This window comes from Scyliorhinus torazame, chromosome 1, assembly GCF_047496885.1.
Source record: "Scyliorhinus torazame isolate Kashiwa2021f chromosome 1, sScyTor2.1, whole genome shotgun sequence".
Classification (NCBI taxonomy): domain Eukaryota; kingdom Metazoa; phylum Chordata; class Chondrichthyes; order Carcharhiniformes; family Scyliorhinidae; genus Scyliorhinus; species Scyliorhinus torazame.
This window is the reverse complement of record NC_092707.1, coordinates 323,089,532-323,112,587: the sequence shown is the minus strand read 5'-3', so window position 1 is coordinate 323,112,587 and position 23,056 is coordinate 323,089,532. Positions and strand designations below refer to the sequence as shown.

The 23,056-nt window shown below is 49.2% G+C and overlaps 1 protein-coding gene across 36 annotated transcripts in view; it reads right to left on the bottom strand.

Moving 5' to 3' along the window:
- Positions 1–23,056, bottom strand: part of nrxn1a (neurexin 1a) — a 2,579,010-nt gene that overhangs the window by 189,832 nt on the left and 2,366,122 nt on the right. For 27 of the 36 annotated variants that reach the window (XM_072507900.1, XM_072507883.1, XM_072507882.1 and 24 more), the window contains 2 exons: positions 18,294–18,383; positions 16,850–17,169 (listed from right to left, as the gene is read on the bottom strand). In XM_072507900.1, coding sequence (XP_072364001.1) covers positions 16,850–17,169; positions 18,294–18,383 — 410 coding nt within the window. The remainder of the gene's footprint in view (positions 1–16,849; positions 17,170–18,293; positions 18,384–23,056) is intronic. The other 9 variants (XM_072508079.1, XM_072508088.1, XM_072508099.1 and 6 more) reach the window with 1 other exon arrangement.

The window sequence follows — 23,056 nt, the reverse complement described above, 5'->3', positions numbered from 1 at the left end:
TTATTAAGCCTAGGCATGGTTGCAGAGAAAGAGAAAATAAGCTAAAAGCGAGGAGCAACTGGAAGCATAAGTAAGCAGACTTTCCAAAAGCACTTTAAATGAAGCTCCAGCTCAGACATAGAAATAGGTATAATTATTCCATATTTCCAAGGCATAAAGCACAATGGTCCCTGGATTCTAAGCCCAGGAATAGATAAGGCGTCTCATGTGGGGATAGGAGGGTAGGAGAGGGGAGGGGAGGGGAGTGGGATCTTTGGCCAGGGAGGGAAGGTGCTTCCATGCGGGGCAGACCGTGAAGACTGGGGACCATGGCGTGGGTGGTGGGTTACCAGATAGAAAAGGGCTCTTGAGGGATGTGCCCCCACCCTTCTCACCCAAGGCACAAGTAAGTGCACCAGCTGGGTTTTACCTCACTACGCAACTCCTCCCACTAGTCTCAAAGTGAGACCAGGAGGGAAGCAACCCTTTAGCCCAACAGTTGGCCAACTAAGGGTCTCAAGTTGGAGCAAAGGAGGCCTGGCCCAGGCCTCACTTGCCCCTGTAGAATTGCAGAGCTCGGGAATGGGTGGAACGCAATGGTGTGGCAACCTATGAAGCTTTACATTTGTAGGTTTACATTTACAAATCTGCCAGTGGCAAACCATGGGCGAGATTCTCCGACCCCCCGCCGGGTCGGAGAATCGTCGGGGGCTGGCGTGAATCCCGCCCCCACCAGTTGCCAAATTCTCCGGCACCGGATATTCGGCGGGGACGTGAATCGCGCCGCGCTGGTTGGCGGCCCCCCCCCCCGTGATTCCCCAGCCCGGATGGGCCGAAGTCCCACTGCTAAAATGCCTGTCCCGCCGGCATAGATTAAACCACCTACCTTACCGGCGGGACAAGGCGGCGCGGGCGGGCTCCGGGGTCCGGGGGGGGGGGGGGCGCGGGGCGATCTGGCCCCGGGGGGTGCCCTCACAGTGGCCTGGCCCGCAATCGGGGCCCACCAACCCGCGTGTGGGCCTGTGCTGTGGGGGCACTCTTTTCCTTCCACTTTCGCCACGGTCTCCACCATGGCGGAGGCGGAAGAGACTCCCTCCACTGCGCATGCGCGGGAATGCCGTCAGCGGCCGCTAACGCTCCCGCGCATGCGCCGCCCGGAGATGTCATTTCCGCGCCAGCTGGCGGGGCACCAAAGGCCTTTTCCGCCAGCTGGCGGGGCAGAAATTCGCCCGGTGCGGGCCTAGCCCCTCAAGGTTAGGGCTGGGCCCCCCAAGATGCGGAGCATTCCGCACCTTTGGGGTGGCGCGATGCCCGACTGATTTGCGCCGTTTTGGGCGCCAGTCGGCGGACATCGCGCCGATACCGGAGAATTTCGCCCCATATAATTCTGCTCATAATATTTTGATGGCATAAATTCCACCAACTCATTTTTTCAGAGTGCCTGAAAATCTGGACTAAAAACCCTGCTGGGCAGCTGGGGAGATACGAGCCAGTTTTCAGTCAGTGCCAGTCACTATGGAAAAAGATGGGAAAATTCCACTCTAATTTACTGTTAAGTTCTGTGCAAGTTTAGATATTTCAAAAGAAATGCTTGTGAAATAACTGTTGTTCGACATGACATAAATTGTATTGGCAGGAGGACCAGATAGAAATACATTTTCTTCCTTTCATTAATGAACAGTACCAAATACAAATTTTTGTTGACTCCATTCAAACTTGAATCGTAAATTCTTCCTCACGCACGCACTCTCACCCCCCACCCCTCCCCCCCTAACTACCATCAAAAATGCACCAATTACAAGTATGAGAGAATTCCCAACTATGCAGCAGTTTAGAAAATATTTGGAAAATTTTGGCCCAGAGATGGTTGGAAAAATGATGGTATGCTCAGGGCACCCAACATCCTTAAAGCATTAAAAACCCAACAATTCATGATGGAAAAACGATTCTCTGTGAATTGCTGGATGAAGAAGCTTGGTTTTCCGCCACAAAACAAAAGAATAACTTTCTCACCTGACGCCTCCCATTGTGTGGCATTAAATTACTGCATTTGCACCATCAGTGCAAATTAATCTTGCCACAGTCATTGAGGGGTGATAATTCCTATTGTAACGACTCTTGTTAATGAGGTATTTATGGTCCTGATATGCCACTCAAATTAAAAGGAACAGGGAAAGAATCCCCTCCCAAGTGATGTATTTGGTAACAGAGCGCATGCCATAGGGCGGGAGAGTGGTGGGTGGGGACCCTGTCACCACCCTGATTCAGCCCATGGCGGGAAGGCCTAACACTACGACGGGTAGGGGACTTGCCATGCAGGGAGCACAAAAAGCAAACCTGTGTGGGATTGCTTGCAGGGTCTCTTGTTCAAAGGGAGTTAGTGCTTGATTGAGGGAGCTGACATCGGGAAGTGAGAACCCACTAGGAGTCACCTCTTTGTCATTTCTGCCAATGCCCACCCACTCCCTCTCCTGCGTTCCCCATTTCCCTCTCACCATCACCCACCTCTGGCCTGGGATCCAGTGACAATACCAGGCCTTGCATGGGTGTTGTATTGGCAGTGACCACCACCTCCCAAGTTCAATAGAGCCTCCAGCCTCTGATTAGGTGACAGTTCTCAGCTGGTGGGGCATCTTCCCCCAGGGTCCTTGACCCCAGAGGAAGCCTGCTGCTGACCTCTCAAGTGTATGAATGGAACAAGATGCTTGAAATGAAGGCCTTCCTGAAATGAGGTGACGTGAGGCTCTCAAAGGCTTTCAGAGGGTAGTCAAGACCCGAGTCGACTTCACAACGTTCCACCCAATGCAACTGTAGAATGTGGGTGGGATTCTCCGGTCCCCTAGCCACTTGTTTTTCAATTGCACTCTATTCCCTGGTGGCAGGATTCTCTCTTCCTGCCACTTGTCAATGGGATTTCCCATTGAAGCCACCCAATGCCGCCGGGAAACCCACCGGCGAGGTGCCCTGACAGCGGGAAAAGTGAATCCCAATGGTTGGAGAATTCCAGCCGTAGTCTCCCACAGGGAATAATTTTATTTTCTGGGGCAAAATTCTCCGGAAACGGCACGATGTCCGCCGACTGGCGCCCAAAACGGCGTCAATCAGACGGGCATCACGCCGCCCCAAAGGTGCGGAATTCTCCGCATCTTTGGGGGCCGAGCCCCAACATTGAGGGGCTAGGCCGACGCCGGAGGAATTTCCACCCCGCCAGCTGGCGGAAACGGCCTTTGTTGCCCCGATCGCGGGCCAGGCCACCGTGGGGGCACCCCCCGGGGCCAGATCGCCCCGCGCCCCCCCCAGGACCCCGGAGCCCGCCCGTGCCGCCTTGTCCCGCCAGTAAGGTAGGTGATTTAATTTACGCCGGTGGGACAGGCAATTTATCGGCGGGACTTCGGCCCATCCGGGCCGGAGAATCGAGCGGGGGGTCCCGCCAACCGGCGCGGCGCGATTCCCGCCCCCGCCGAATCTCCGGTGCTGGAGACTTCGGCAACCGGTGGGGGCGGGATTCACGCCAGCCCCCGGCGATTCTCCGACCCGGCGGGGGGGTCGGAGAATGTCGCCCCTGATTCTTCTTTTATGTCTATCCCTTTGAATTCACTCTGTTGGTGAGATTTAATGGCCACGTTGCACCTGACGCAGATCCGGACATGCCGGTTAAATAGCAGGAGAGGCCAAAATCAGGATCTGCGCCAGGCGCAAATCAGTTTGCGATCTAACTGGTCCACTCCTGGTGGCGGGGTCCGGATACCGGCCAAACATGGCAAGACACCAATTGGCCCCCCGTTAAGACCAATCTCATTCGTAAGTCCAAAAATTATTTTAATTTTTTAATTTTTCCAATTCAGGGCAACTTAGTGTGGCCAATCCACCTATCTTGCACAACTTTGGGTTGTGGAGGTAAGAGCCACGCAGACATGGGGAGAATGTGCAAACTCCACACAGGCAGTGACCCGGGGCCAGGATCAAATTCTCGGCGCCGTGAGGCAGCAGTGCAAAAGGCTGCGCCACCGTGCCGCCCTAACGTCAGTCCAATCTAATAGCCTCCCGGGAACTAATTTACTCCTCAATGAGAGATCATGCGGCCATCGTTTAAGACTGGTCACACAATGTGTACAAGGCACAACGGCATCTGGGTTAAAAGGACAAAGAACAAAGAAAATCACAGCACAGGAACAGACCCTTCGGCCCTCCAAGCCTGCACCGACCATGTTGCCTGTCTGAACTAAAACCCCCTACCTTCCCAGGGACCATGGGCGAAATTCTCCGTTATCGGCACAAAGTCCGCTGACCGGCGGCAAAAACGGCGCAAATCCCACCTGCATCACGCCGCAAAGTCTCCGGCCCGGAATGGGCTAGCAGCGACGTGACGCTATTCGCGCTGGCTCACGTGGTTCACGCCGTGATGGCTCATTAAGGACGCGTTGCTCCCCCCACCCGACCAGAACACGCGACCGGATGGCCGCCCGCCGCTCACCCCGAGGTTCCAGTCTCGTGACATTGAGGCGCACCTGGACGCAGTGGAGCAGAGGAGGGAGGCCCTGTATCCCGGGCACGGCCGCAGATTTGCCCCACGCCACAGCCGGCGTCTGTGGAGGGAGGTGGCAGAGGCCGTCACCGCTGTGGCCCTGACACCACGGACAGGCACCCAGTGCCACAAGAAGGTGAACAACCTCGTCAGAGCAGCCAGGGTGAGCCTCGCCCCCCTGCCTGATATCCATATCCCCCATATCCCCCTCCCCCATATCCCCCCTCCCCCATATCCCCCATATCCCCCTCCCCATATCCCCCTCCCCCATATCCCCCCTCCCCCATATTCCCCCATCCCCCCCTCCCCCATATCCCCTCTCCCCCATATCCCCCCTCCCCCATATCCCCCATATCCCCCTCCCCATATCCCACATATCCCCCTCCCCATATCCCCCCTCCCCCATATCCCCCATATCCCCCCTCCCCCATATCCCCCCTCCCCCATATCCCCCCTCCCCCATATCCGCCTGCCCCCATTTCCCCAAATGAATCCAGCCCTAACCTTAACCTCTGCAATACACGCGCAACCGATGGCGTGCATTCATATACCTGCCTAACACTGTTGCCTTTTACCTCTGCCACCCCTCCCCCCCACAGGAGAAACGGCACACAACACCAGGGAGCATGCGAGGACTGGAAGAGGCCCCGTTGATGAGAGGCCACTGACCGAACACGAGGAAAGGGACCTGGAACTGGCTGGCGGACCTGATGTCGGGAGGTTGCTGATGCAGAGGTCGGGGGCCCACCAGCAAGTGAGCCACCGACAGCCCGTCCCCATATCCCCCCTTCCCCATATCCTCCTCCTCCATATCCCCCCTCCCCTATATCCCCCTCCCCCATATCACCTGATCACTGCCTGCGTGTCTAACCATGCATGCTTCATTGTGTATCGCAGGAGCAAACGTCGAGGCACCCATCCCCGCAGATGCAGACCGCCCGCATGGTGCCCTTCGGAGACCACGGGGTACGGAGAGACCCGGACCCTCTGGCATGCAATGCCTGCAGGATGCCCCTTGGAGACCACTGGAGATGGAGAGACCCGGACCCTCTGCCATGCGACGCCCGCAGGATGCTCCTCGGAGACCACTGGAGATGGAGAGAGCCGGACCCTCTGGCATGCGACGCCTGCAGGATGCCCCTTGGAGACCACTGGAGATGGAGAGACCCAGACCCTCTGGCATGCGACGACCGCAGGATGCCCCTCGGAGACTACTGGAGATGGAGAGACCTAGAGCAACAGGGAGACGACGCCCCCGTCTCGTGCGGGTGCGACGACGCAGGCGTGTGCCACCCAGCGACGAGAGGGGCAGCCACAGGCCCTCGTCACAGCCGAGCCACGAAACCACTACCCAGGACACCATTACCCAGGACACCACTGCCCAGGACACCACTACCCAGGACACCACTACCCAGGAAACTGAAATACAGGACAGTGACACAGATTGGATGGGCGGAGACGAACTGCCACCCCAAAGTGCCATGGACTCAGAGTGGGACGATGCGCACGACACAACGCCACTGCTGTCACCAACACCCTCCACCATCGCAGAGACGCTCACCTTGGATGGGCACTTTAGTGATGAGGCGTCTGGTACACTCACTGGTGCGCACACACAGCCGTCCCGGTACAGAAGGTGGAGGTAGGAGCAGCAGAGGGGCCGGACGGTCGGAGGGCAGCCCAGCCCAAGCGAACATCTGCCGCCCAGATGGATCCCGGGTTCCTGGAGTTACCACACCCTCCCATAGATCCGAAGCAACCACCGAACCAGAGACGAGCGAAGAGGGTGACGGCCAGCTTGCGGCGGCTGCAGTCGCAGGTGGAGGAGACCACCCGCGTCCAGGAGCTGGGAGTGGTGTCGGTCATGCGTGCCACCGAGGCCGACACCACACGGGTGGCGTCTGCGGTGGAGACAATGGGTGTGATGGTGTCAGACATGGGGAACGGTTTGCGTGGCCTCGGACTTTCCGTGCAGGCGGCGTCTGTGGCCCAGGACATGGCTGCCCTCTCACAGGAGGTGAGTTTGCTAGTGCAGTTGGGGAGGGTTTAAACTAATGTGGCAGGGGGATGGGAACCGATGTAGGAAGTCAGTGGGGACGGAAACAAAAGGCAGGAAGGGAGAGTGTGTAAAGCATGACCAGAGAAAGCAGGGCAGAGAGCAAGGAAAGTCTACATTAGACTGCATTTATTTCAATGCAAGGGGCCTGACGGGCAAAGCCGATGAACTCAGGGCATGGACGGGCACATGGGACTGGGATATTATAGCTATGACTGAAACATGGCTAAGGGAGGGGCAGGACTGGCAGCTCAATGTTCCGGGGTACAGATGCTATAGAAAGGATAGAACAGGAGGTAAGAGAGGAGCGGGAGTGGCGTTTTTGATTAGGGAGAACATCACGGCAGTACTTAGAGGGGATATATCTGAGGGTTCGCCCACTGAGTCTTTATGGGTGGAACTGAAAAATAAGAAGGGAGAGATCACCTTGATAGGACTGTACTACAGGCCCCCAAATAGTCAGCGGGAAATTGAAGAGCAAATATGTAAGGAGATTACAGATAGCTGCAAGAAAAATAGGGTGGTAATAGTAGGGGACTTTAACTTTCCCAACATTGACTGGGACAGCCATAGCATTAGGGGCTTGGATGGAGGGAAATTTGTTGAGTGTATTCAGGAGGAATTTCTCATTCAGTATGTGGATGGACCGACTAGAGAGGGGGCAACACTTGACCTCGTCTTGGGAAATAAGGAAGGGCAAGTGACAGAAGTGTTAGTGAGGGATCACTTTGGGAGAAGTGACCATAACTCCATTAGTTTTAAGATAGCTATGGAGAATGATAGGTCTGGCCCAAGAGTTAAAATTCTTAATTGGGGCAAGGCCAATTTTGATGGTATCAGACAGGAACTTTCAGAGGTAGATTGGGGGAGACTGTTGGCAGGAAAAGGGACGGCTGGTAAATGGGAGGCTTTTAAAAATGTGTTAACCAGGGTTCAGGGTAAGCACATTCCCTTTAGAGTGGAGGGCAAGGCTGGTAGAAGTAGTGAACCCTGGATGACTCGAGATATTGAGACTCTGGTCAAAAAGAAGAAGGAGGCAAATGACGTACATAAACAACTGGGATCAAGTGGATCCCTTGAAGAGTATAGAGATTGTCAAAATAGAGTTAAGAGGGAAATCAGGAGGGCAAAAAGGGGACATGAAATTGCTTTGGCAAATAATGCAAAGGAGAATCCAAAGAGCTTCGACAGATACATAAACGGAAAAAGAGTAACTAGGGACAGAGTAGGGCCTCTTAAGGATCAACAAGGACATCTATGTGCAGAGCCACAAGAGTTGGGTGAGATCCTGAATGAATATTTCTCATCGGTATTCACAGTGGAGAAAGGCATGGATGTTAGGAAACTAAAGGAAATAAATAGTGATGTCTTGAGAAGTGTGCATATTACAGAGGAGGAGGTGCTGGAAGTCTTAAAGCGCATCAAGGTAGATAAATCCCCGGGACCTGATGAAATGTATCCCAGGATGTTGTGGGAGGCTAGGGAGGAAATTGAGGGTCCCCTAACAGAGATATTTGAATCATCGGCAGCCACAGGTGAGGTGCCTGAAGATTGGAGAGTAGCAAATGTTGTGCCCTTGTTTAAGAAGGGCAGCAGGGAAAAGCCTGGGAACTACAGACCGGTGAGCCTAATGTCTGTAGTAGGTAAGTTGCTAGAAGGTATTCTGAGAGACAGGGTCTACAAGCATTTAGAGAGGCAAGGACTGATTCGGGGCAGTCAGCATGGCTTTGTGCGTGGAAAATCATGTCTCACAAATTTGATTGAGTTTTTTGAGGGGGTGACCAAGAAGGTAGATGAGGGCAGTGCAGTAGACATTGTCTACATGGACTTTAGCAAAGCCTTTGACAAGGTACCGCATGGTAGGTTGTTGCAGAAGGTTAAAGCTCACGGGATCCAGGGTGAGGTTGCCAATTGGATTCAAAATTGGCTGGACGACAGAAGACAGAGGGTGGTTGTCGAGGGTTGTTTTTCAAACTGGAGGCCTGTGACCAGTGGTGTGCCTCAGGGATCGGTGCAGGGTCCAGTGTTATTTGTGATTTATATTAATGATTTGGATGAGAATTTAGGAGGCATGGTTAGTAAGTTTGCAGATGACACCAAGATTGGTGGCACAGTGGATAGTGAAGAAGGTTATCTAGGATTGCAACGGGATCTTGATCAATTATGCCAGTGGGCCAACGAATGGCAGATGGAGTTTAATTTAGATAAATGTGAGGTGATGCATTTTGGCAGATTGAATCAGGCCAGGACCTACTCAGTTAATGGTATGGCGTTGGGGAGAGTTATAGAACAAAGAGATCTAGGAGTACAGGTTCATAGCTCCTTGAAGGTGGAGTCGCAGGTGGACAGGGTGGTGAAGAAGGCATTCGGCATGCTTGGTTTCATTGGTCAGAACATTGAATACAGGAGTTGGGACGTCTTGTTGAAGTTGTACAAGTCATTGGTACGGCCACACTTGGAATACTGTGTGCAGTTCTGGTCACCCTATTATAGAAAGGATATTATTAAACTAGAAAGAGTGCAGAAAGGATTTACTAGGATGTTACCGGGACTTGGTGGTTTGAGTTATAAGGAGAGGCTGGATAGACTGGGACTTTTTTCCCTGGAGCGTAGGAGGCTTAGGGGTGATCTTATAGAGGTCTATAAAATAATGAGGGGCATAGATAAGATAGATAGTCAATATCTTTTCCCAAAGGTAGGGGAGTCTAAAACTAGAGGGCATAGGTTTAAGGTGAGAGGGGAGAGATTCAGAAGGACCCAGAGGGGCAATTTCTTCACTCAGAGGGTAGTGAGTGTCTGGAATGTGCTGCCAGAGGTAGTAGTAGAGGCGGGTACAATTGTGTCTTTTAAAAAGCATTTAGATAGTTACATGGGTAAGATGGGTATAGAGGGTTATGGGCCAAGTGCGGGCAACTGGGACTAGCTTAATGGTAAAAACTGGGCGGCATGGACTGGTTGGGCCGAAGGGCCTGTTTCCATGCTGTAAACTTCTATGATTCTATGATTCTATGAGGAGGCCATGAGCCAGCGCCAGCGCCAGCGGCAGATGGCAGAGGCGCTCAACGCCATGGCCCAGTCTCAGCAGGCCATGGCCCAGTCTCTGCAGTCCATGGCCCAGTCTCTGCAGGCCATCGCTGAGGGCATCGGCGCCATTGCCCATGTGCGAGCCGGCGTCGCACAGTCACAGACAGGGTTTGCCAATCCCCTGAGCTCCATGGTTGCAAACCTGCAGACCCCTGTTGATACCAGCACGGGCCTCCAGGACTGGCAGCGCCAGATGTCGGGGGGGGCGTCGGATGGTCAGTCCGTTCGCATCCCCCACCCATGTAGAGGACTGGGGGCCATCGGGCACCCCGAGGGAGGAGGAGGTGCTGTGGTCCATCCCCGGTCCCCCTGTAGGGGAGGTCCGGGAACACCGCGACACCTCGGACTCCCCCCCTTCCGTCCCAGGTGCATCGGGTGGGCAACGGGCAGGACAGGCTGGCAGCTCGCCATCCCAGTCGCCCGGGCCACAGCCTGGCCCATCTAGGCCAGGACGCCGCAGGAAACGGCCGCCAAAGGGATCCCGTGTCAGAGGGCAGGAATCACAGGAGTCCACCTCCAGTTCTGCTGTACCGTCTGGGGAACCATGTAGACGTAGTCATAGGGTCCGTAAGGACAAACAATTAGACACTGAGTAAGTTGGCATGGGTGCAGGGCCCAGATGAGTTTTAGGGGCTAGGGCACGTGCATGAACTCCTTTCATTATTAAAGTCAATGTTACACCTACAGAAGCTGCCTTTGTGCTCTGTCCAAAGCGTGCGGGGGTGTCATGTACGTTGAGCGCAAGTGTGTGTGTGAGGGGTGGTCTTACCTCAGCCCCAGGTGAGTCTGCCCCCTTCCCCCTGGGCCGCCATCAACATCCCCCCGGGGAGAGGACGGGACCGTGCGCTGCAGTGTTACAGCCGGATGCAGGGATGGTCCGGGTGGATGGTGGTACTGTGGCCATGGGTCAGACATAGTCCAACGATGTGGATCCAGGAGCTCATCGCAGGGCGGGTTGTCATCATCCTCCATGGCCTGCAATAGACACGCGTCCACCCGCAACTGTGTGAGCCCGGCCGCTGTGCCGCAGGTGGATCGGCAATGGGGGAGTGGTGTGCATGCGGGTGGGGTTGGGGAGGGGGGTGAGGGTGCTGGGTGGGTGGATGGGTGGGGGGTGTGGATGGTCGGCTGTTGCCATGGTGTGTGGTCTGTGGCCATACTACCCGATTCCCATGCCCATTTAGTCAGTGAAGCGGGCGGCTATCAGCCTGTCCCGTGCCCGCTGGCCCAGCCGGTAACGGTGGACAGCCACCCGCCTGTGTCTACCCCGCCTGCCCTGACCATTACCCCCATCCACCTCATCTGGGGAGGACTGCGCCTCTTCCTGCTGCTCCTCCACTCCGCCCTCCTCTGCCTGCGGCACATCGCCCCTCTGCTGGGCTATGTTGTGCAGGACGCAGCACACCACAATGATGCAGCCGACCCTATCTGACCGATACTGGAGGGCGCCCCCAGAGAGGTCCAGGCACCTGAAACGCATCTTCAGCACGCCAAAGCACCTCTTTATCACTCCCCTTGTCGCTACATGGGCATCATTGTAGCGGTTCTCCGCCTCATTGCGTGGCCTCCGTATAGGCGTCATCAGCCACGATCGCAATGGGTAGCCCCTGTCGCCCAGCAACCAGCCCCTCAGCCGGGGATGGCGTCCCTCGTACATGCCGGTGATGTATGACCGCGACAACACGTATGAGTCCGGGTAACGGGCGCAGACGTGCAGGATCATCATGCGGTGGTCGCAGACCACCTGTATGTTCATCGAATAGGTCCCCTTCCTATTGGTGAACACGGCCCTGTTATCTGCAGGTGGACGCACGGCGACGTGCATCCCATCAATCGCGCCCTGGACGATGGGGAACCCGCCACGGCAGAGAAGCCCACGGCCCGGGCATCTTGGCTGGCCCGGTCCACAGGGAAGCGGATGTAGCGGTGCACCATGGCATATAGGGCGTCTGTCACTGCCCGGATGCACCGGTGCACCAATGTCTGCGATATGCCGGACAGGTCCCCACTGGATGCCTGGAATGACCCCGTTGCATAAAAGTTCAGGGCCACCGTAACCTTGACGGACATGGGGAGAGGGTGTCCCCCGCCAGTGCCACGCGGTGACAGGTGGGCCAGCAGGTGGCAGATGTGTGCCACGGATTCCTGGCTCATCCGGAGTCTCCTCCTGCATTCTCGGTCCGTGAGGTCCTGGTATGACTGCCGGGGCCGGTACACACGGGGCGCCCTCGGGTGCCTCCGTTGCCGTGGGGCGGCGATGTCCTCCTCCCCCTCCTCGTCCTGTCGGTCAGGTGTCCCTCCAGCCTGGTCGGCTGCCGCCTGCCCCTCTGCGGCAGCCTGCGCCGCTTCTCTGGCACGCTCCTCCTCCTCATCATCATCCGGGGCAACATGGACATTAGCGGTTGCTGCCATGGCGGCCAACATCGCTGGCTGATCGGAAACCATGATGGCCTTGGGGGGGGGGGGGGGGGGAGGGGGGGACCGACGGCATGTCATCATTGCCCATACCCCCTCCTCCCCCCAGCCAAGTGGCATGGACCGCATGGGTCCGACTGTTGGAGGCTGGCACCTGGCCAGGTGGACCAACTCACTTGCCCCCCCCACGTCCCTCGGCATGGACCACGTCCCCCCATCACCCTCCCCGGCACGGACCCCATCCCCCTCCCCGGCACGGACCTCCCCCCCCATCCCCCTCCCCGGCACGGTGCCCCCCCCATCCCCCTCCACGGCACAGACCCCATCCCCCTCCCCGGCACGGACCCCCCCCCCATCCTCCTCCCCGGCACGGACCCCATCCTCCTCCCCGGCACGGACCCCATCCTCCTCCCCGGCACGGACCCCCCCCCATCCCCCTCCCCGGCACGGACCCCACCCCCCTCCCCGGCACGGACCCCCCCCCCCCCATCCCCCTCCCCGGCACGGACCCCATCCTCCTCCCCGGCACTCACCCCCCCTCCCGGCACTCCCCCGGAGACCAGCCCACTCTAACCACCCCCCCGCCGCACACACACACACAAAACCCAACACACACCTCTCCCCCACACATTCAGACTGCGGTCACGCCATCGCCTGCCCAGCGGCCAACCCCCCAGGCCGTCACCCACCTCCACGCTGGTCGGCGTAAACCTGGAGCACTGGTTGACGCCGATTGAAAGGTGGTTTGATTTACGCCGACGTGACCCGTCATCACGTCGGCGGGATTTCGGTCCATCCGGACGGGAGGATATCGGCAGCCCCAAAATCCATTGCCTTGCGCCCACCCGTGCCATTCTCCGAGGTGTGCGGTGCCATTGACGCCCCGCCGACTTTTCTCCCTTCGGAGACTTCGGCGGGTGGCGGGGGCGGAATTCACGGCGGCCAACGGCCATTCTCCGACCCGCTGGGGGGTCGGAAAATCTCGCCCCATATCTTTCTATTTCCATCCTATTTATGTATTTGTCAAGACGCCCCTTAAAAGTCACTATCGTATCTGCTTCCACCACCTCTCCCAGCAGTGAGTTCCAGGATCTCACCACCCTCTACATAAAAAATCTGCCTCGTACATCTCCTTTTAACCTTGCCCCTCGCACTTTCAATCTATGCCAACTAATAATTGACTCTTGAAAAAGCTTCTGACTATACACTCTGTCCATGCCCCTCATAATCTTGCAGACTTCTATCAGGTCACACCTCAATCTCCGTTGTTCCAGTGAGACAGACTAAGTTTCTCCAGCCTCTCCTCATAGCTAATGCCGTCCATACCAGTCAACATCCTGGTTAATCTTTTCTATACCCTCTCCAAAGCCTCCACATCCTTCTGGCAGTGTCATGACCAGAAGTGATCCAAGCTGCAACGTGACTTGCCGATTTTTAAACTCAATGCCCCGGTCGATGAAAGCAAGCATGCCGTATACCTTCTTGACTACTTTCTCCACCTGCATTGCCACTTTCAGTGACCTGTACACCAGATCCCTCTGCCTATCAATACTCTTTCGGGTTCTGCCATTTGCTATATAATTCTCATCTGTATTAGATCTTGCAAGATGTATTACCTTTCATTAGTCCGGATGAAACTCTATCTGCCATCTCTCTGACCAAGTCGGCAACTGATCTATATCCTACTGTATCCTCTGTCGGTTCTCATCGTTATCCGCAAATCCACCAACCTTTGTGTCATCAGCAAACTTACCAATCAAACCAGTTACCTTTTCCTCCAAATCATTTAAAATATTACAAACAGCAAAGGTCATAGCACTGATCCCTGCGGAACACCACTAGTCACACCCCTCCATTCAGAAAAACACCCTTCCATGCTACTCTCTATCTTCTATGATCGAGCCAGTTCTGTATACATCTTGCCAGCTCACCTCTGATATCATGTGATTTCACCTTCTGTACACTTTTGCCATGTTAAAGGCCTTACTAAAGTCCATGTAGACAACATCCACTGCTCTACCCTCATCAATCATCTTTGTCACTTCCTCGAAAAACTCAATTAAGAGACACGACCACCCATTCACAAAACTTATTCCCCCTAGTAATTGACTCTTCCACACTGGTGGATCCTTGTGCACAGGGCAGGGTGGCACCCTACTCTCCCTCTGGCACCTGGGCACCTTGACATTGCCATCATGCCATGATACCCTGGTGCCAGTGTGGCACTGCCAAGGGCTGGGGCTTGAGGGGGGTTATTCCCATGAATGAAGCGATAGGGGGGTGAAGAGCAGGTATGAAGGGGCCTCCTAAAGGTTGAGGGAGTGAAGGGTGGGGTTCTGAAAGGTGGGGGGAAAAAAGTGAGCCCTCAGGTATTCCATAGCTGGGTGTCTTCACTTGGGGGGTAATGCCCATGTGTGTGGAAATTGGGGCACACTTTCAAAATGCTGACCCCGATCTCTGAAAAGCCTGTCTCACCAGTGAGTTCAGCTCCCATTGCTCAAATAATTTCTAAGTGCAGGCTACACCGGGTACAAATTCCCCAAGGCCCAAAAGAATTACCAAGAGCACGATGTACTGGGGCGCAACGCGGCCGGTAGATGCCAGATGAGGCCCACCCCCGGCCACCCTGGTGGCCGTTGCGCCTTACGAGATCTAACCAGGTCTCGTGAGATGTCGCAATCAGGATCCCGACAACAGTGGGCGGCACCCGCCTCGCAGCCCACTTAACCGAGCTGACACCAGCATCTACTAGCCTCCTCAGGGAGACCTCAGCCTGGTGCCAATTAGTACTGGTCCATGTAAACATGGATCAGGCAGGGAATGGTACTTGGGAGGTTTCCCAGGCCATGGGAGGTTCCTGGGTAGTCAGTAACAAGGCAGGGTGACCCCCTGGCTCTCCCACTGGCATGTGCACACCTTAGCACTGCCAATATGGCACCTTGGCACTTCCACCCTGCCACTCCTAAGGTACACAGCTGTCACTGTCAGACTCACAGGAGCCCAGTCAGGGTGCTGGTGCCAGGGTGTCCGGGTGGCACTGCCAAGGGTCAAAGCCTGATCGGAGCTATGCCCATAAAAGGAGTGATGGGGGATGATATGAAGGGCAGGGGGTGTGAATGGCGGGTATGAACGGGCTCCAGAAGTTTTTTTGAGGGTTGAAGCGTGGGTGTTATGAACGGGCGGCCCAAAAGGGGGTATGGGAATGCTGAAAAGGGGAGGCTCTCAGCGATCTCATAGCGGGGTGTCCTCACTTGGCGGGGTGTGGGGTAATGCCATGTGTATGGGGGGGGTGGCATTGCCCGTGGGTGAGATGTTGTGGGTGACTTTCAAGCTCACTTAGAGTTCGGGGCACCCTTCAAAATGGTGGCCTAATCCCTGAGGAGCAGGTCTGGCTGGCGAGCTCAGCTCCCCAGTGATGAAAATGTAACTGTTGTCAGTTAGGCAACTTCCTAAAGGCTGAGAATCTGGCCGCTTCAAGGGTGAATTCCTTCATGCCCACCTCCTAGATCCTAGTGTCATTCTGAGAAGCCATTGCGACTCGGGGCTCCCCCCAACAACAAGCTTGGTGACCCAAGGCCTCTGAACTCCCATACAACTGAGCCCAGCACCACTACCATCAGGCCTCAACACCAATCGTGCCCTCTTATCACCCTGCATCCCAATCACTGCCCTGTCACAACTCTGATAAACTCTGTTCCCAATTGGTGCCAACAATCTTACTCGATCCTAGACCTGTTTGCCTCACCTCCACTCATTCCAGGTAAACCTCCTCCCAATTGATACCCACCAATTCCCCCACACCCAACTTCTCATCGAGCACACGCTCTGCTGCAGACATACTTGTTTCCCAACCAGCTGGATTCCCAGCTGTCGAACAAGTTGGCAGGCAGAGAATCAATCAGTGATATTACTAGCTGAATGGGGGACAGTCCAAATGGTGGGTTCCCCTCGATGTTTGACTGACCTGCACGTCAGGTCAGTGAAAGGTTTGCTCTGGATTTCTGTTTCTGCATCCAATTTTCCACCCTATTCCTTTATCCGCTATTTACTGTTTCTTTCTATATCCTTGATGTTCATTGGTTAAGGAGATGCACTACTGCATCCAATAGTCATGAGGTGCCAGTTGCCATTTTCACCCTGTGCAAATGTGTATTACCAGAAATCTGTGGCACAAATATGACCTGAAGGACGAGGTCGAAATTCAATTAATGGAGTTGCAGCGAGTTCCACCATTCCGGCAATTTCTGGCCCATAATGCTTTTGAGGACCACAAGTTGTTTATTTGCGCATTTATTTTTTTGTATTTGTTTAGAACCTGCTATTCCTTTGTTCAAGAAAATAATCTTCCCACATTTTGAAACATAAATTGAGTAACCAACCTGATTTAGCTTGTCTTGATCACCAATGTCTTTCAACTGCCCCTTGATTTTCAATAATGATATCATACATTTCCCAACATGAGATGACTGTCAAGGCTTATTGTTAACAAAAACTCAGAACTTACTTGATATTAGCATTGACAGTGGTGCTTAACCAATCACTTTATCTAGTTATCTTCACAGGTACTTCACATTAAAAATGACTAACATGGAAAAAACTCTATGTCACAGAAAGCAATATTAGAATTAACAGCACTGCTTCTTGATGATAGTTTTTACAGAAAGTTCACATCTTATCTTTCCTTGGTCCTCAGAATGACACACAATATTAAACATACTAGTATAACACAAAATGTAATAATTTATTTTTTAAACACCCAAAGAAGAAAATGAAAACCTTGGGTTACTTACCTGAGTCATAACATCTCTTGTGGTTGTGGATCTCCCTTTTCTGGTGGTAGTAGTGCCCATGGTGGTTGTAGTTTCCATAATGGTGGTTGATATTTCTGCTGGTTTTGATGTGGTTGTTGTCTCTGTTGTCATTGAGGACGCTTCCCCTACTAATCTCACATTTCCTTCTATTCTGATGTTTGGGTCACTTTCAGCTGCCATATTAAGTACTTTCAAGCCATTGTAGTACAGACCAGTTAGCTGTCCCTGGAATGGACGAGCTTTGTCCTTGCCACCAATTTTTATAGTTGCTTGGCTATTGAAGATTGTAAGCTGCCGTCCTGTGAAAACATCGTTACATATATAGGAAAAATGTTGAATGTGGACTTAATTAAATTAGGAATTTTATTTTACATTTATGTGAAGAAACAAATAATTTATGAGATGGTTAATGACTGCAATAAATTACTGAGGAATACTATGAATAGTAATTTATTACTCTTGGATGAAATGTGTGAGAGATTTTCCTCAGAATAATTTCATTCTTTTTGGTTGCTTAAAGGGCAATCAGATGTATGGTTTGCCATTTTTCCTTGCACAGCGTTCTTTCAAAAGCAATTTTTACTGAATTTAGAGAACAAGAATTTAACAACAATAGAAAACGTTGCTTCACAAAAATACTAGAACATATCGTAAGATCATATGATGATTTTTGATTGCCTTCCAGCAAGCCTGCCTTTTGAGTTAAAATGAAAAACAAAACTGTAAATGCAAATGTGAAATAACAAGTGACACATAAAAATGAGAAAATTATGTGAAATATTTCACTCCAAAAGAACAAACCTTTTCAACAGTACCACTTCTTGGTTTTTTTTGACAAAATCATTTATTATGCTTTTATAAAGGGTTCAGTTTTTGCACAGCAAAAAGCATGCAGCAAATGTCATTTTAATTGTTAACTTCTTTTCAAACCACAATTCCTTCAAATGTTTGAAGTAAACGTTAAAGGGACTTCAGATCTTCTTTCCAATTCACATGAAACACTATTTAAGTTATCTATAGTTTAAAAGGACGTTGTTGCAGAAATTAAAAAAAATGGATCACAGCTAATTGTACATCCTTTAATGACTAAATTTAGACATTGTAAACATATTCTGTACAGGATTTATCACTGTTTGTTAAATGTCTAGGATTAATGTTGTACATTGATAACAATTAGAAGACTATATTTAACAGTCCCTTTAACCTTAAGTTAATGGGGTATGCTTATTAAACTGCTGATATTTCATAATGGGAAAATAATTATTCAACACGCAATGCAAATATTTCAAACTACTGTTTAAAACATTTTGTTTTATTTAATTTTACTGGCAATTTATATTTTAAGTTTATTAGTGTTACAATCCAACACTACTTGGTTATGTTCAAATTATTTTTTATTTGAAGTTTTAATCAATGTTTTTACCTTTGTCGAGTAGCCAATCATCAACTACTCGACCAAGTCGATATGGGATTCGCTGTCTAGCAATCGCCAGGCGTTCGTTATCATTGTTTCCTTTAAAGTTTAAAGAGACATTTCATTGGTTAAAATCTGTAAGGTCAAAGGTTAAAGGTTAATACTTAAAGCTTGAGCTATACAGTTGTCACATGAATTTTTGATTTTGGAAGTTTAAGAAATGCTATCTACAACATTTCAAATTTCAATTTTTTCAGGCATTTAATTTTTTTTAGCAAACAGAATTATTGTTTTAATTAAGAATTAGAAAGTGGCATCGCCAACTAAGTTATTGAAGTTATATTATAGACAAAACCAAAACAACAAATTAAATCATATCATAAAACAGCTTTGCAAAAAAATATTCATCTGCCTGCTAGGTTTGAAGAGAGCCCATATTAACTAGTTAAACCTTGCTTCAGTTGTCGGATTTATTTGTGTTCATTGCAATTCTTCTCCATATTAGTCTCTTGAATAAAAGACTATGAAAGCTTAATGCCTGTGACACAAACTACTCCCTCCATGCCTTAAGACACAGCTAATGTTAATTTGGTTTTTGTATTTCAAAATTTTTTAAAATACACATTTATTCACTCAAATTAGGAAAGCAGAAAGTGGTAAAATGAATGCTAATAGGTCTTAAAAATCCATTAGGCTGGTTATCAGCAGCAATACAAAATTATGGTGTATTAATAAAGACTATACAAAAGCACAAATGTAGGTTACAATACCAATTTTAATATGAAGCAAATGAAGCTTTCACAAGAACAACTGTAAATTTAACCGTCCATTTCTTTCTTGGTTGACATCAGGCCTTAAGCAACTGATTAATTAAAAACACACAACAAAATAATTTAAAATATGTTTGTTTGTTTCTAATTGAATTAATTTCTACACTCCAAATCATTCGGAATTTAAAAAATCATTTAATAAATTTGGAGTTATTCCATGATCACGGCACAATGTATTATTTCGGAACACACACAAATAAGCAGAAATATGTCTGTTTGTCTGCGTCTTCCCGATGTTTCATTTTAAAATTTGCATGCATTCAGGGTTTTGTGAGTTAACTGCTCCATTTAAATTGGTTTTATATGAAGTTTGTATAATTTATTCTCAGGTCAGTCAGACCTGTAGCTCTTCCCCAAACAGCTCACGTACAGATTGACTGTCAACAAATCATTATAACAAGCTAAATTATTCCCTCCAACTGGTCACACCATTGATGAAAGTAAATATCTACGTTGGCTGCAATTCTGACAATATGCAGAAACAATCATCGCCACACTACATTAACGCAACTGTGGAATAGCCAGTTCAATAGTCGTTAACATTTTCAAATAATTGAAAGCTTACTCTGTTGAACCAAGTCAAATCTTCACTGGGTAACTGGCAATTAACATGGCTTTACCAGTGTTGCCCACACAAAGAAAACAAAACAATAAAAGAAAAAGATTAAGGCATTTAAGACAATATAGGTATCAGAGTGAAAAAAACACAAATCAATGGGGATATTTTTGTAATAATGTTCCTTTGTTTTCTTTTTGTTAACATATAAACTATTGTACAGTTCATTTTTTTCTAAATATAAACTATTTTAATAGATGCCTGGAATTCACCATGCAGTTGTCAAAATGTATACTGCTTAATCTAACTGACATGCATCATCCGTTATTTTGCACAGAGGTTCAGCTTTCTCGCATGAAACTTGTTTGCCACTTTCCTGGAAGTTGGCTTGAAAAGGATTTGGTTTGGATAAAAGATGATCATCCAAGTATTTTGCTGTGACATTGCCCTTGCTGATTGAATTCTGCGCAGATCCATTCTTCCACCGAATAGACAATATTTTGCCACAGTGTAGTATATTAATTCTGTATGAACAGGTAGACTTCAAGGGAATAACAGTAATTTAACACAATATGAGAAAGCAGTGAAAGAGTGAAAGAGGTCAATCCTTTGTATCAGAACTAAAATCTGCAGTAGAATTGAGAAAAAGCAGAAGAAAAAAAATCTTAATCATATTTTCATACCTGCAGGTCAGATGGGATAGACTAGCCATGTCAAGCCAACTGGCATGTGTTTTTTTCTTTCCCAATATACTATATTGTCACTGTTGAAAGCTAATTCTATTTTGCCCTTTCTCAAATAAAGGTGTCAGTCATTTGACATGAAACAGCAGCATCATCGTTGAAAGGCAATGAAAGAGATGGATAAGAAACTGGAGCCACAGAAAAACAATTCAAACTCCAGGGTATATATCTTATCTTGACAAATACCATTTTTTCTATTTCCATCTGCTTTGTTCATGTTATTGAGCTACCAGGTCACACCATAGAAACAATAGCCTTCACTGTCCTTCCCATATTGTGTGTTGCATCATCAACCGTGCAATATTTGATTTATTAAATAAAAAATAACATTTACTGGAAATTAGCATTTGTAATAATACACCACAATGTCTGCAAGCTTTTGTAGTGGAAATGTGGAAATACAAGTTAAACTACTCTGCAATAAGTACAGACAGATGGATTATCTGGGCATGTTTGAATGCTGCATTGATCAAGTTGCCCAGATAATATTAAAAGCCACAACAGCAAACCTTTGGTTTATAACTGCTGTTTCAAGTGAGAACTTTGATCCGAGTTCTTGAGATCATGCCTTTTTAATCTATTATTAAGTTACACTTTTTGGTTTTTACAATTTTCTGTACTGAATGCAAACTGTTACTGGACTCTGTGACTCAGAAAAACCAACATACAATTGTGACATTATTTATAGAGAAACAATCCACTGCTAACTACCACAAGCTTATTGTAAGTCAACATCAGAGTTCATTAGCAATATTCTAATGGCATATGCTGGGAATTAATATACTTCTTCGAAATTTACCATTAGTCAATAAGGGTGTAAAATGGCCTAGCATCAGCATAAAATAACAATAGGATCGGTCCCACATGTATAACCAGGGAACTAAACTGTTTTAAAAGCTGAAATCAGGAAATGACTTGAAGCAATGTCAACTTGTGATGACGAGTTCAAGGCTGTCAACTCGTTTGGGCATTCATATGATTTTTATTAAGAGATCAAGTTTCAAATATAGTTTATGGTATCATCTAAATCCAATTACATTCCAGCGCACAGTTTAATCCTAGGTATCAATAGATAGTGACTGATTTCCCTTTGGTGAACTAGTTCATTGCTGTCTTGTAATCGTTTTACTTTCACCACCATTGAATACAAATGCAAGCAGATGAAATCACATGGAAGGGACTGCAGATATGAAAAGTTGAGAAATTATTTATATTGCAAATTAATGTGTTTTCCATATCCTCCTGTGGTGTGGCAGATTGACATCTCAAAGCAGCACACCACAGAATTAATAGCAGCATGCAGCTTTGCATCTATGGTTTCCCCAATTAATCTTTCAATCTTGGTTTAACCATCAAGAGAGATGTTGGGCAGAAGTTGGGAGGGGGAAAAAAACACAACACAGGTTAATCCTGCTTCATTTTGTATGCATCCTGGAAGCTAATTACAGAAGAACATGCACTCTACACACACTCACTTGGGAATAGATTTCATTTAAATTAGCGTAAAATAGTATGTGCTGCCCGTTAGACATTTGAAAAGTAAAGGTAAAGAGGGAAGAAAGAAACTGCATTTTTATCATACCCTTCAAGTCATCAGGACATCCTGAGGTGCTTCACATTCAAATACGATGAATCATTTTGAGTTCCAGTGTATACAAATGTGGCAGCCAAGTGGCACATATAAAGTACCACAAACAACAATAAGATAAACGACTGGATAAAGTGTTTTGCTGATGCTGCTTGAGGAATAAATAATACCTTTACTCTTCTGCAAATAGTACTAATGGATCAGTCACATCCACTTCAGAGTGCGAATGGGTATAAATGTCCCAACTAAAAGGCAGCTCCCATGTTTAGATGTGCTGTGTGAAGCTGGCTCATTGCTTTTAGCAGAACAGAATTATTTTCAAGCACAGAGAGGTTTGTCAGTGTTGTTTAAAAACATTTAGTGGCAAATCTTGCACTCTGTTAGGGATTTTCCTCTCTCCTCTCCCTTTCAAGCTTCACTTCAAAAAGCTAATCTTTGAAAGGATGAGAGTTGGATCCCCTGAATATTAGCACAGTGGCTGATTCTAATGCTGCTCCTCGTGAAACGTATAGGGGTGCATATCTCCAAGACATGGCAAAGGGACCCTCAGGTCAGTTTTTCCCCTTCCCCGCCCCCACATGAATTAATAATTTCTTGAACAAACCATAGCCCAACCTCAGAGCATCTTCCTCCTGCTGCTATACTAGATCAATTCATCAAAAATGATGTATAATAAGTGTTGGTCCAATATCTTCCGTCTTTTACCAGGAAACTCAAACCTTCACCACAACCCCCCACCCCCCTACCCAACCAGCCTCACCCCCACTGCAGGTCCATGTACCTCTTAGTACAAATTATAAAATGTAATAAATGGGAAGCTTAGCACACAGAATCCCAACTGGTAGGTTGTTTTCGCAAATGTTGAATCTGCCAATATGATTTTGAAGTTGAGAGGAAAAATGACAATTTAAAGGGCCCAAGGCTACCAATGAAGTAAAACGTTTAACCTAATCTATCATTTTGGCTGATTAAACTGAGTTCCTTCAAATAATTTTTGTGGACCAGTTCCTATTTACTGAGAGAAGCCCCTTTTTGCTTTCTCGATGGTGACATTT